The 13,045-nt window shown below is 43.4% G+C and overlaps 1 protein-coding gene across 1 annotated transcript in view; it reads left to right on the top strand.

The window, feature by feature from the left end:
• LRRC2 (leucine rich repeat containing 2) overlaps positions 1–13,045 on the top strand; it is a 50,166-nt gene that overhangs the window by 10,787 nt on the left and 26,334 nt on the right. The window contains exons 2-3 of the mRNA XM_055279836.2: positions 4,686–4,829; positions 11,322–11,529. Coding sequence (XP_055135811.1) covers positions 4,705–4,829; positions 11,322–11,529 — 333 coding nt within the window. The 5' untranslated portion in view covers positions 4,686–4,704. The remainder of the gene's footprint in view (positions 1–4,685; positions 4,830–11,321; positions 11,530–13,045) is intronic.

The raw sequence follows: 13,045 nt of genomic DNA on the forward strand, positions 1-13,045 counted from the left end.
AGAATATGTCAGCATATTTTCTCTAAAATAATTAAGGCAAGTTTTTAGATAGAAGGGAAATGATAACAGATGTAAACTTGAACAGCAGGAAGGAAGGAACAGGAGCATATAAATATCAAGGTAAATATAATGGACTAGTTTTCTCCTCATGAGTTCTTTAAATTTGATGATTAGAAGCCAAAAATATAACATTGATTGACATAATACATAAGACAACTGCAACATAAAGGTGGGAGTGTAGGAGGACCTATATGGTGGTAAGATTTTTACATCTCACTTGAAGTGGTAACATACTGTTTCTAAGTGGACTATGAAAAAGTAAATATGTGTAATAATTCTTAGGGCAACCATAAAACAAGAGAAAAAAACTACCCAGAGAGACATAGTAAAATATATAATAGAGAAAATAAAATGTAATACAAGAATAATGTTCAGAGAAAAGAAGGCAGGAAAGTGTAAAAGAGGAAAATAAAAGAGGGATCAAATAGAAAAAAAGTAATAAAATTACAGATTTAAATCCAAATATACAAGTAAGTGTATTAAATATAAATGGCATACATACGTCAATTAAAGACAGAGATAGTCAGAACTGGTTAAATAAATGATCCAGTAATAGTCTGTCTACAAAATCTCACATCAACTATAAGCATATAGTTAGATTAATATAAAATGATGGAATCAAGAAAGTGAAAAGCAACTCACGAAATGGAAGAAATTTTTTTGCAAATTATATACCTGGTAAGGGACCTGTATCTAGAATATATGAAGTACTATTGCAACTTAACAATAAATAAAAAGACCAATTAACCCAATTAAAAAAGGGGAAAGGATCTGAATAGACATTTCTTCAAAGAAGATCTATAAATGCCTAATAAGCATATGAAAATATGCTCAACATCATTAGTCATCAGGAAAATGCAAATCAAAACAACAAGATACCTCTTCACATCTACTAGGATGGCTATAATAAAAAAGACAGATAATAACAAGTGTTGGTGAGGATGTGGAGAGACAGGAATCTTCATACACTGCTGGTGGGAATGTAAAATGATGTAGCTCCTTTGGAAAACAGTCTGACAGTTCACAAAAAGGTTAACTATAGAGTTATCATATAACCTAACAATTCTCCTTTATGTTTACCAAGGATAAGACAACAAATGTACACACAAAAACTTGTGCATCATTTTAACTTTTGTCAAAAATCTCCTTTAGGTAAAACAATTCTTCTTTTTTTTCTTAGACAGAGTCTTGCTCTGTCTCCCAGGCTGGAGTGCACTGGCATGATCTCGGCTCACTGCAACGTCCGCCTCCCAGGTTCAAGCAATTCTTCTGCCTCAGCCTCCCGAGTAGCTGGGACTACAGGTGTGCACCACCATGCCCGGCTAATTTTTGTAATTTTTAGTGGAGACGGGGTTTCACCGTATTGGCCATGGTGGTCTTGAATTCCTGACCTCATGATCCGCCCACCTCTGCCTCCCAAAGTACTGGGATTACAGGCGTGAGCCACTGCACCCGGCCTCCTTTAGGTAAAACAATTCTAAAGGAGACAAAGGCAGTCTCCGGCTGGGCAGAGTGTCTCATGCCCATAATCCCAGCACTTTGGGAGGCCTAGGTGGGTGGATTGCGTGAGCCCAGGAGTTTGAGACCAGTCTGGGGAACATAGTGGGACCACCAACTCTACAAAAAATACAAAAATTATCTGGGCATAGTGGCGCATGTCTGTAGTCCCAGCTACTTGGGAGGTGGAGGTAGAAGGAATGCTTGAGCCTGGGAGGTTGAGGCTACAGTGAACCATGATGGTGTCACTGCATTCTAGCCTGAGCAACAGAGTGAGACCTTGTTTCAGGAAAAAAACAAAAAAACAAAAAAAACCCCAAAAACCAAAAAACAACCAACCAAACAACAACAACGACAACAACAACAACAAACAAAGGCAGTCTCAGACATCAGAAATCAAAGGAAAGAAGGGAATAAATTAGGTCAGCATTGTCAGATCTTTAGAGTAAAATTATACACGTTCTTATTTTCAGCTGCACAAACATAAGCCAGTTCTCCCACTCCTATTGGCAAGCAATTTATAGAGAGCACACTCTTGAGTCAGAAGATTAAATATTTTGGCCAGGCATGATGGCTTGTGCCTGTTGTCAGGCCTCTGAGCCCAAGCTAAGCCATCATATCCCCTGTGACCTGCATGTACACATCCAGATCGCCGGTTCCTGCCTTAACTGATGACATTCCACCACAAAAGAAGTGAAAATGGCCTGTTCCTGCCTTAACTGATGACATTGTCTTGTGAAATTCCTTCTCCTGGCTCATCCTGGCTCAAAAGCTCCCCCACTGAGTACCTTGTGACCCCCACTCCTGTCCGCCAGAGAGCAATCCCCCTTTGACTGTAATTTTCCTTTACCTACCCAAATCCTAAAAAACGGCCCCACCCCTATCTCCCTTCGCTGACTCTCTTTTTGGACTCAGCCCACCTGCACGCAGGTGAAATAAACAGCCATGTTGCTCACACAAAGCCCGTTTGGTGGTCTCTTCACATGGATACGCATGAAATCTGTGATCCCAGCACTATGGGGGAGGCTGAGGCGGGAGGATCACTTGAGCCCTGGAGTTCAAGACCAGCCTGGGTAACATAGCGAGGCCCCGCTTCTACAAAAAAATTAAAAAATTCGCCAAGTGTGGTGACGCACGACTGTGGTCCCAGCTACATGGGAGGCTGAGATGGGAGGATCCCCTGAGCCCAGGAGGGACTACAGACGTGGGCCACTATGCCCAGATCCAGGTGCAATGAGCAGTGATTGCACCTGGATCACTGCCCTCCAGCCTGGGGAACAGGTAATACCCTGTCTGAAAGAAAAAGAAAAAGAAAAAGAAGATTAAATATTTGGCTTCATGTCCATGATTGCTATTTAGAAGTGTCTGAAATTGGAGGGGAAAGTATTCACCAGCCCTACTATTTAGCAACTGACAATCTGTGTTTGTGCAAATCAGGACATGGATTTAGCAAGACTTTGCTGCTGCAGTTAGGGAATTTCAAAACAATATCTAGAAGGTTGCTTTACTTAGATAAGGGACATAAGTATAACTTAGTGGAATGGACACTGAAAGGTACTTTTCTGTCCTGATAATTTTTTTTTGCAATGATCAAATAATTACTTAAAACCAAAAGTAAATATAAAGTAGGAAAATAAAAAAGAAGAGAGCTCATTTAGTGTCCTGAGAGTGAAGCAATCTCTTTTACTCATTCATTCATTCACTCCCTCATGGATTCCACAAATATTTATGGAGGGCCCACCATGTGCAAGGCACTATACTAGGTGCGAGGGATATAGACATAAAATTTTGGGGGGCCTCTCATGTTTCATTTGAAAGTAGAGACTAAATCATCTCTAAATTCCCACTGAGATGTCATGGCCAAAATGTGCCCAAGTTTGACTTTCCTTGCTTTTGGAAAACCAGGTAAACAGAGACCAACGGTTTGTGAAGGTTCAATCTGCAGGGAAACCTCAGAGGACATGTCTCCAGGCTGTGTGGTCAGTCTTAGGTGGCAGAATGCTCAGTGGGGCTCAGTGCCATTTTTTTTTAACTTAATGGTGTCTGGCCTGTGGCCTCAGATGATGAGGGCTGGGAATATTGGGGAGGAGAGGCAGAGACTCGTGGTGGCAGAGACTACCCTGAAGAACAGAAATGAGGTAGATCAGCCGGACTGATGAAAGAATGCAGGAGGAGGATGGAAAAGGCAATCCCAGAGGGGAAAGATTGAGGTGATGGGTTACAGAAGAAAGTCGCTGTTATGTGCCTCGTGTCCTATACTTAAAGGAAGGAAAGAACACTCAAATATCTTTAGAATAAATTTCTACTAACGAAAGGGGACTTTTAGAAAAGCAATTATAACACTGCCTATGTGAGCTTTTTTTTTTAGATTTAAATACAACTAAGAAGTTATATTCCATTCTACTTGAGAGGAGAGAGGATGTGTGTGCATGCGTGCCTGCGTGTGTGTGTGTGCACACCCGTGCCCTGTGATTAATTCATCTAACTTATCCTTGATTATGTAACAACCTACTGGGAATATTAGGTACATATACTAGTGAATTCAATACAATGTGGAACCGTGAAGTTTGAGGAATCCCCAGGGGGCTTTGGGAGCCCAGAGTCTATCTGAGGGTTAAGGAGACAAGTGTGACCATCTAGAGAAGGTGACCCTAGGGTGAGTGTTGAACTATGACTTACTTACCAAAGTATTACCAAACCTTAAGAACATTAGGAAACTGTCATCCTCCCAGCCTGGGCAATAGAGCGAGACCCTGTCTCTACAAAAAATTTAAAAATTAGTTGGGTGTGATGGTGTGAGCCTGTAGTCCCAGCTGCTTGGGAGGCTGAGGCAGGAAGATTGCTTGAGCCCAGGAGGTTGAGGCTGCAGTTGGAGCTATGATCGTGCCACTGCATTCCAGCCTGAGCAACAGAGTGAGACTGTCTCAATAAAAACAAGACAAAACAAAACCCAACCATCCAAACAAGCCAAAAAAAAAAAAAAAAAAAAAGAAAACTGTCATCCTTGAAGTAGTAAGGCATATCATTCCTTAAGCCAACTGATTCATTCATATTTCATTTTAAAGTTTATGTTAAAACTGTTTTCTGTTTGTGTATCAAGCTGACATATCTATATATTTTTTAAATAGGTAATTCCATGCTCCCAAAATGGGACATAAAGTCGTTGTCTTCGACATTTCTGTCATCAGAGCCTTGTGGGAAACTCGTGTCAAGAAGCACAAAGCTTGGCAGAAGAAGGAAGCGGAAAGGCTTGAGAAGAGTGCCTTGGAGAAGTACGTGTTTTCTCAACCTAGTCTTGTAGCTTGTTTGGTGAATTAGGATTTGGACAGGCAACAGTTGCTTTGTGGAGGAGGATGCTTTTCTTCTGGGATTTCTCACTGTTGGTAACATTTTCCTCATTAAACTTCAGAACCTTACACTGTTGTTCAGTACAAATATGCAGTTCCTATGATAGCAACACCCATGGTTATAAGGACCTACTTACCACCCTCGTGGTAGGCACGAGGAAGACCGAGATGACACAATAAATCCCCCTACAGCAAATGCTGTAGCAGGCTGCCTAGCTAGAGTTCACTGAGCTAACTCACTAGGCTGTCTGGCGCTCTGGAGAACATCTGATTGCCATCTGGGGCAGCTTGAGGCTACTCTGTTGTGCACTTCAGCCCTCCCCCATTGAGCTAAATTCTAGGTAAGATTCGTTGTGTTGGTGTCATTTTTACTTGGATGAAATGGTGTCATTTGCCTATCATATATGGCCATGAAATATGAGTAAAAGAAAGTTATGTATATGAACACCAAGTTGAGTGCTTTGGAAAATCTACAAGGTAGAAAGGTTGCAGGTGGCTTTGCATATATCTGCAATTTTTATTCCCTGCGGAGAATCCAGAACTGGAACTCATGGATGATGCATTAGGGGTGCTGTTTATATAAGACTGACACAGTGGGATTCTCACTGGCAGACCCATTCTCAAAGCAAGTCCCAACCCTACATCAAGTTGGCCAATGATGGTATATTTGCACACTTTAAGTTAAAAATAAGATGTGTAGGGGCTGGGTGCAGTGGCTCACACCTGTAATCCCAGCACTTTGGGAGGCCGAGGCGGGCGGATCACGAGGTCAGGAGATCGAGACCATCCTGGCTAACACGGTGAAACGCTGTCTCTACTAAAAATAAAAAATTAGCTGGGTGTGGTGGCAGGCGCCTGTAGTCCCAGCTACTTGGGAGGCTGAGGCAGCAAGGCAGGAGAATGGCGTGAACCCGGGAGGCAGAGCTTGCAGTGAGCTGAGATCAAGCCACTGCACTCCAGCCTGGGTGACAGAGTGAGACTCCGTCTCAAAAAAAAAAAAAAAAAAAAAAAGATGTGTAAGGTGTGAATGTGTCTACATTCTTGGTTCTCCACCTTTATTATCTTTTTGGATTAAACAAATACCTATTCTGATCATGCTTGATAATTAAGCTGCTACTGTATTCATCACAGTGGTTTCAGGTGGTTACCACCATCCCTAATTTGCAGATGAGGAAGTTGGGACTTAGGTAAGTTGCTCAAGTTCACATAGATGGTAAGTGGAAGATGTGGCCAAGCCCTTGCCTCTATATAATGCTGTAATCACAGGTAGTTAGAACATCTTTTCTCTTGCCACTAATCTGAGATTGCCCAATATGAAGTAAAGGATTGCTTGAGGAGTTTGAGACTAACCTGGGCAACATAGTGAGACTCCGTCTTTACAAAAAAACAACAAAAAAGAATTAGAACCCTTAAACCAGAAAGCCCACATGGCAACGCATCCAAGAGACCTACACTCACATAAATCATACAAGGTCCCAGAGCCCAAAGTAGCTCTCAGCCGTGCTTCGATTTCCTCTGCACACCTAGCATCTGGGGTTACTCTAGAGCAGAACAAGCTTGCTGCATGGAGGCCCATGCCCTTGGCAGTGGGGAGGGGAGTTAGGGAAGCACTTGTAGCTGATGCAGCTTCCTGAGGTTCTTGAAAGAGGAGCCATCTGCAGACACCTGGGGTCTGCAAACTGTATTCTCTCATCTGCTTTGGAGTGGGATCTGCCCTTCAACCCTGTCTTTCTTTGTGGTGTTAAACAGCTTCAGGCCTCTCATGTACGTAGGATTGAGCTTGACTTGTCATTGAGCTTGTGCACTGTCTCATCTTAACCTAAGACAGAAAACTTCTCGGATATTTGTTTGGCTTTTCTAGCCCAAGGTAAGGAAAACAGCCACCACGTTGGCTGGGCAGATAAGGAGGAATGTGAGGCAGGGCTGGGGAGGAATGTGCATGTTTAAGAAAGGAACTTAGTTTCTCAGGCTCCTCAGAAATGGGGGTAGCGAATTTGCCTTCTTTACAGGTGTTTTTGAGCTTCCATAATATAATTCATACTGTGATCATTTGTACTATTCGAGGGTTAACTTTTAGTTTCTCATGATCTGTTTACTGTGCAAAGGAGGAATTAATACGTTGAAAAATTAATGGCTGCCTGATTATAAAAGGCAACTATTTGGTTAATTTAAATTTATTGAAGCAAATAAAACCTCCTAGCTTGTTTTGTGACCTCGCTTTAGGGTATCTCATCCTGTAATGCTGTAGCTGTTCCATGAAGTATATACCGATGCTTAAACATTATAAGTAGAGATAAAATACGAAATACCACTCTCTCCGAATGAAACTTGATCATTTGGAGTGGAGGTTCCCAAGCCCTGGGCTGACCTGTTAGGAACTGGGCCGCACAGCAGGAGGTGTGCAGTGGGCGAGCGAGCATTACTGCCTGAGCTCCGCCTCCTGTCAGATCAGCCGCAGCATTAGATTCTCATAGGAGCACGAACCCTTTTGTGAATTGTGCATACAAGGGATCTAGGTTGCCCACTGCTTATGAGAATCTAATGCCTGATGATCTGAGGTGGAACAGTTTTATCCCGAAACCATCCCCCCAACCCCTCATCTATGGAAAAATTGCCTTCCATGAAACTGGTCCCTGGTGCCAAAAATGTTGAGGACCACTGATTTAGAGGGAGAAATAAAAGAGCTATTGTTAGGCTGTAAGTGAAGAATTTCTTCTCCATTGAGGCTGTTTGCCATCTGGGCTGGGATTGTGGGTTCCTTTCCTAAGGAAAAGGTATTTTATTTGCACATTTATTGATTTAATTAGAAGAACTCTAATGGCATTTTTTTGTATGTTTATTGCATATTTGGCATTCACCTAAAACTGAGTTGAGAGGAAGATTTCACATTCAATTATATGGGAGATAGAGTGAAAAGACAATGAATTTTATTTATTTTAATTACTCTCAAGGAAGAGAATGGAATTAAAAAATAGTTTATATTTCCTTCTTCACTTTCCTTTCATTAGGTTTCAGAGGGAATAAGACATAAAATATTTAATAAAGAAAATAAGACAAAAAATATTTACGAAAGATTACAAAATAGATTTGGTATATAATTATTTTTAATGGGGTACATCTAATTTTCTTTTTTTCTCCATTTTATATTGGCTGTGCCAAAATATGTGAAATATTTATAACAATTTGTAATATGTGCTATAGGAATGATATATTACATAGGGATGAACCGGTATCATCTTATTATATTGCTAGGATCTGCCTTCAGGTTCAGTCTAAGAAATGAGGAAAGAAAAGTTAGAGACATTAATCTGAAAAGTGCCCAGTGAATACAAAAACTTGCAGTGGCTGTGCTGTTGGTTTTAAAAATTTTGGAGGTATTGCTTCTAACAGAAGTTCCAGCAGCATGTCTTTGACCTAGAGTCTGCCCCTTGTCCTGACTGCTACAGTAAGATCTAAATCTACAGGTAGATATTTAAAATTCATTTTTTTTTTTTTTTTTTTTTTTTTTTTTTTTTTTTTTTTTTTTTTTTTTTGAGACGGAGTCTCGCTCTGTCGCCCAGGCTAGAGTGCAGTGGCGCGATCTCGGCTCATTGCAAGCTCCGCCTCCCGGGTTCACGCCATTCTCCTGCCTCAGCCTCTCCGAGTAGCTGGGACTACAGGCGCCCGCCACCGCGCCCGGCTAATTTTTTGTATTTTTAGTAGAGACGGGGTTTCACCGTGGTCTCGATCTCCTGACCTCGTGATCCGCCCGCCTCGGCCTCCCAAAGTGCTGGGATTACAAGCGTGAGCCACCGCGCCCGGCCTAAAATTCATTTTTATCATATGGTTATAAAACTAAATCACACAGAAAAGCTAATAAGGAAAAGCAACAATTCCAAGCCACTACAACCTCTCCCAGAGGAGCCCACTTCTCTTTCAGCACTTTCTTCTGCTTTTAAATTCATATCCCTTCATGTGCTGACACACACACACACACACACATTATATGTATATATATATATTTTTTTCTTTTAATTTTTTTGAGACAAGTCTCTTTCTGTTGCCCAGGCTGGAGTGCAGTGGTGTGATCATAGCTCACTGCAGCCTCGACCTCCAGGGCTTAAGCAGTCTTCCTAGCTCAGCCTCCTGAGTAGCTGGGACTATAGGCATGTGCCACCAGCCCCACTTTTTTTTTTTCTTGTATTTTTTGTAGGGACAGGGGTCTCACTTTGTTTCCCAAGCTGGTCTCAAACTCTTGGCCTCAAGTGTTCCTCCCGCCTGAGCCACTGCACCCGGCAATATTTTAAAATTTATCACTTTTGTTATATTACTTACAGACTTCATATGTAGATCCTGAAGCCCCGACTCATTGATTGCTGGGTGCCTTTCCCCAGCACAGCTCACTGGGACTGAGACCTATAGAGCTGTGCCAGCCAGTGCTGTCAGCAAAATATTTTTTTTCAAATGTTCCAGCTTCCCTCAGCTGAATGGCAAGCATGAAACTCCAGCAATATCTGAAATGGTTTCTTAAAAGCAAAACATCTTATTAAGAAGGTGACATTTGCATGTAGACCTGGGGAGCCAGCCCTGCAGAAATCTAAGAACAAGGGTTCCAGGCAGGAGTAACAGCAAATGCAAACGCCACTGATGGCAAGAGAGGGGCAAGGGAGTTAAGGATGGATGCCAGGAGGTGATTACAATGGGAGCCATGAATATGTTTTCCTTTCAAAGCCAGACCAGTGTGCAAGGTTATGTGTTTTCCTTCATCTCATTTACTGTGTGGGGGCAGGTGTAGAGCAGGGAGATAATGGGATATAAACTAAACTGTGGCAGGCACCTGTAATCCCAGCTACTGGGGAGGCTGAGGCAGGAGAATCGCTTGAACCTGGGAGGCGGAGGTTGCAGTGAGCTGAGACCGTGCCATTGCACTCCAGCCTGGGTGACAGAACAAAACTCTGTCTCAAAAAAAAAAAAAAAAAAGGAGCAAATTGGTGTTTCTGGGGATGGGAGAGGGTTGTCCCTCCACTGGGTAGAATTTATGTGTGTTTATGGATAAGAATTATTTGTATGGCTTTCCGTTTTCTACAAGTTAACTTTACTCTCTACAGAGTTATAAAATAGCTTAGTCAAAGTCAAAGGTACATTCCTATAGAATCGGAGAATCCCCTGGAGGCTCCAGCATTCCAGGAAAACACTATCCAGCTGTGTTTTGCTTCTTTCAAAATCTGAAATTTCTCCTTACACTTGACAGTGCCTAGTGGTCCAGACCGGGACTTCCTGCGTGCCCAGTCCTGGAAGCTGGTCTTGTCCTAGGTGCAGTAAATCTTCAGACCCCTCCTAACCACTCCAATGGCAGGCTTGCCTGTGCCCCACAGTGCCACCCTACAGCCTGACTGAGACTCTGAACCACCCTTCTTTCAGATAACAGCAGAGAGTTTCCATACTAGGATTGTTCCTTGACCATGGGGCTTATCTCACACTTATTTAGTGTATATACTGCCTTGGGCCATGTGAAGACCAAGTCTGCACCTGCAGCTTGTTTCTAAAGTAGCCCCCAGAAGACCTGAATCCTGACTGCCACCAGGTTCCCAGTTGGGCTGAGTAGGGTGTGGAATGCTTTGCTGAGTGTGGAATGCATCTAAGCCCCTATCAAAGGTGGGCTACCTTATTTTGAGTCAGACAACATCTGTGTTTGATGGTTTTGAAGGAAAACCACAAAGCATCTTGTTTTGCATCACATAGAATATGTTAAAGGCCTCAAACAGAAAACAAATTCCGAAATGAAGAAAGGCCCACCAGGTGCAGAGCCCTGTTCTGACAGCTGTGTTGGCATCTGAAGGGCTGTGAGACATGCCAGCTGTCATCATGGAGCTTAACATCAAGCTGGGGGATGAGCTATGGATGTGGAAAGCTCTAAAGGATAGGTCAGAAAATTAGCGACACGTGGGTGGTGAGGTTTGGTGGGGATGCTGAGTCCTCAGCCAGCTCCAGTGTCTGAGTGGACCTCAGGTCCATCTACAGGAGTGAAATTCCCCAAGGTGGCTGATGGTGACATTCCAAAGTCAGGTGTTTTATACACTGGAGCTCTGTATTTCTATTCAAATACCCTTGAAAGATCAGTGAATCCCTGTGGCCCTGCACTTTTTTAAAACTTAGGTTGGCATGATATAATTTCAAAGGAAATTATAATTAAATGCATAGCCAGAAATTCCATCTAACCCATCGTCTCTACTTTTAAAGTTAAAGTTACTAATAATTCGCAAAAGGGTTTAGGGTTTCCCCTGCACCCCCACAGCAGGGAGGAAAGAGGAAGGGAGTGCTTACGTAGGCCTGGGAATGACAAGGAGAGCACCCATGCCCAGGTGGCTGACTCACTTCTCTAGGCAGCTGATGGCCAGCCCCCAGGAGAGTAACTGTGACCCCTGCTGCCTGTTTTAGGATAAAGGAGGAGTGGAACTTTGTGGCCGAATGCAGGAGGAAGGGCATCCCCCAGGCTGTATACTGCAAGAATGGCTTCATAGACACCAGCGTGCGGCTTCTGGACAAGATTGAAAGGAACACTCTCACAAGGCAGAGTTCACTTCCCAAGGACAGAGGCAAACGGAGCAGTGCGTTTGTGTTTGAACTTTCTGGGGAGCACTGGACGGTGAGTCGAGGCAGTTCTCGCCCAATGAGGTGCTGTGGTTGATGACTGCTGCTCGCCTGAGCCCAAGGATGAATGAATGAATGCTTTTGCCTTTAGAGGCGGTTCTCCTGTCCCTTCCTCAGTGAAACGCAGTGCAGTCCTGGAAGCAGTGATGGGACCCACTTGGATACCTCTGTGGCTGAGCAGCTGGGATGCTCGCACCCTCTCCTGGACAGCACCGTCTTTCAGGATGCGTTCCTCTCCTGTTCCCCGCCCCAGACCCTTAACATAATTCTTTGCCTTTAAAAAACATTAATTTAAGTGACAGTGCCCTTTCATTCATCTAACACCCTGGCAGTGGGCAATTACTTACTTGCCGAAGTGCCGAAGGGCAGCAAAGGAATTTCTGCAGATCCTTTATCTGGTTTTCCTGTCCTGAGATTCTGAGGCCAGGGCAAAGACAATTCCATCTTTCTTTCCTCAGGTCCCATAATAACTTGGGCTATTGCCCATTTCATCGGGAGAGGGTTCCCTGGGACCCTCCCTCCATCTCTTTCTATCCTGCCATTTTGTGTCTTTTGTTGTTGTTGTTGTTGTTCAAGAGTCTCGCTCTGTCACCCAGGCTGGAGTGCAGTGGCAAGATCTCAGTTTCCCGAGTAGCTGGGACTACAGGTGCGCGCCACCACACCTGGCTAATTTTTGTATTTTTAGTAGAGAAGGGGTTTCACCATGTTGGCCAGGTTGGTCTCGAACTCCTGACCTCAGGTGATCCGCCCGCCTCAGCCTCCCAAAGTGCTGGGATTACAGGCGTAAGCCACTGTGCCCTGGCTTTGTATTTTTTTTCTAGAGGCGGGGTTTTGCCAGGTTGCCCAGGCTGGTCTCAAATTCCTGAGCTTAAGCTGATTACCCTGCCATTTTGTGACTAAAAGGACTCGGTGGAGAGACTACATATTTGGCATGACCCGGGGCTGTCTTTTATTAGCCATGTGATCCGAGGCGGTTTTTATCATTTGATAAAAATGCATATCACTTTTATGGGTTTTTATCATTCTTATCAGTAAAATGCTGCTAATGCTTGCCCTGACCCTATCTGAGGGCTATTGAGAGGATGAAGTGCATGAACATTCTGTGAAGTATAAAGTTCTTAAAAAATGCGAGAGGTTATTACTGTAAACCTCTTTGCTGTTCTTTCCCTTGCATCCCCATCATTGAGATCAGTAGGTAACGGGCTGCCTATTCTGGGGCACGAAGGGAGGCGTGTCTGGATTGTTAATTAAACACCATTGGCCAATAAACACGATCCTGGCTGTGGCACTTACCCTGTAAGGGTGTCCAGTTCACCTGGAGAACCTGTCACGAGCCCTCATGTTTCACAATCTATCTTTTGAAAATCATTGTAAAGCATATTTATTATTATTATTATTATTATTATTATTATTATTATTATTTGAGATGGAGTCTCGCTCTGTCGCCCAGGCTGGAGTGCAGTGGCACGATCTCAGCTCGCTGCAAGCTCCGCCTCCCGGGTTCTCGCCGT

The sequence above is a fragment of the Symphalangus syndactylus genome, chromosome 1 (genome assembly GCF_028878055.3).
Source record: "Symphalangus syndactylus isolate Jambi chromosome 1, NHGRI_mSymSyn1-v2.1_pri, whole genome shotgun sequence".
NCBI classification, from domain to species: Eukaryota; Metazoa; Chordata; class Mammalia; order Primates; family Hylobatidae; genus Symphalangus; species Symphalangus syndactylus.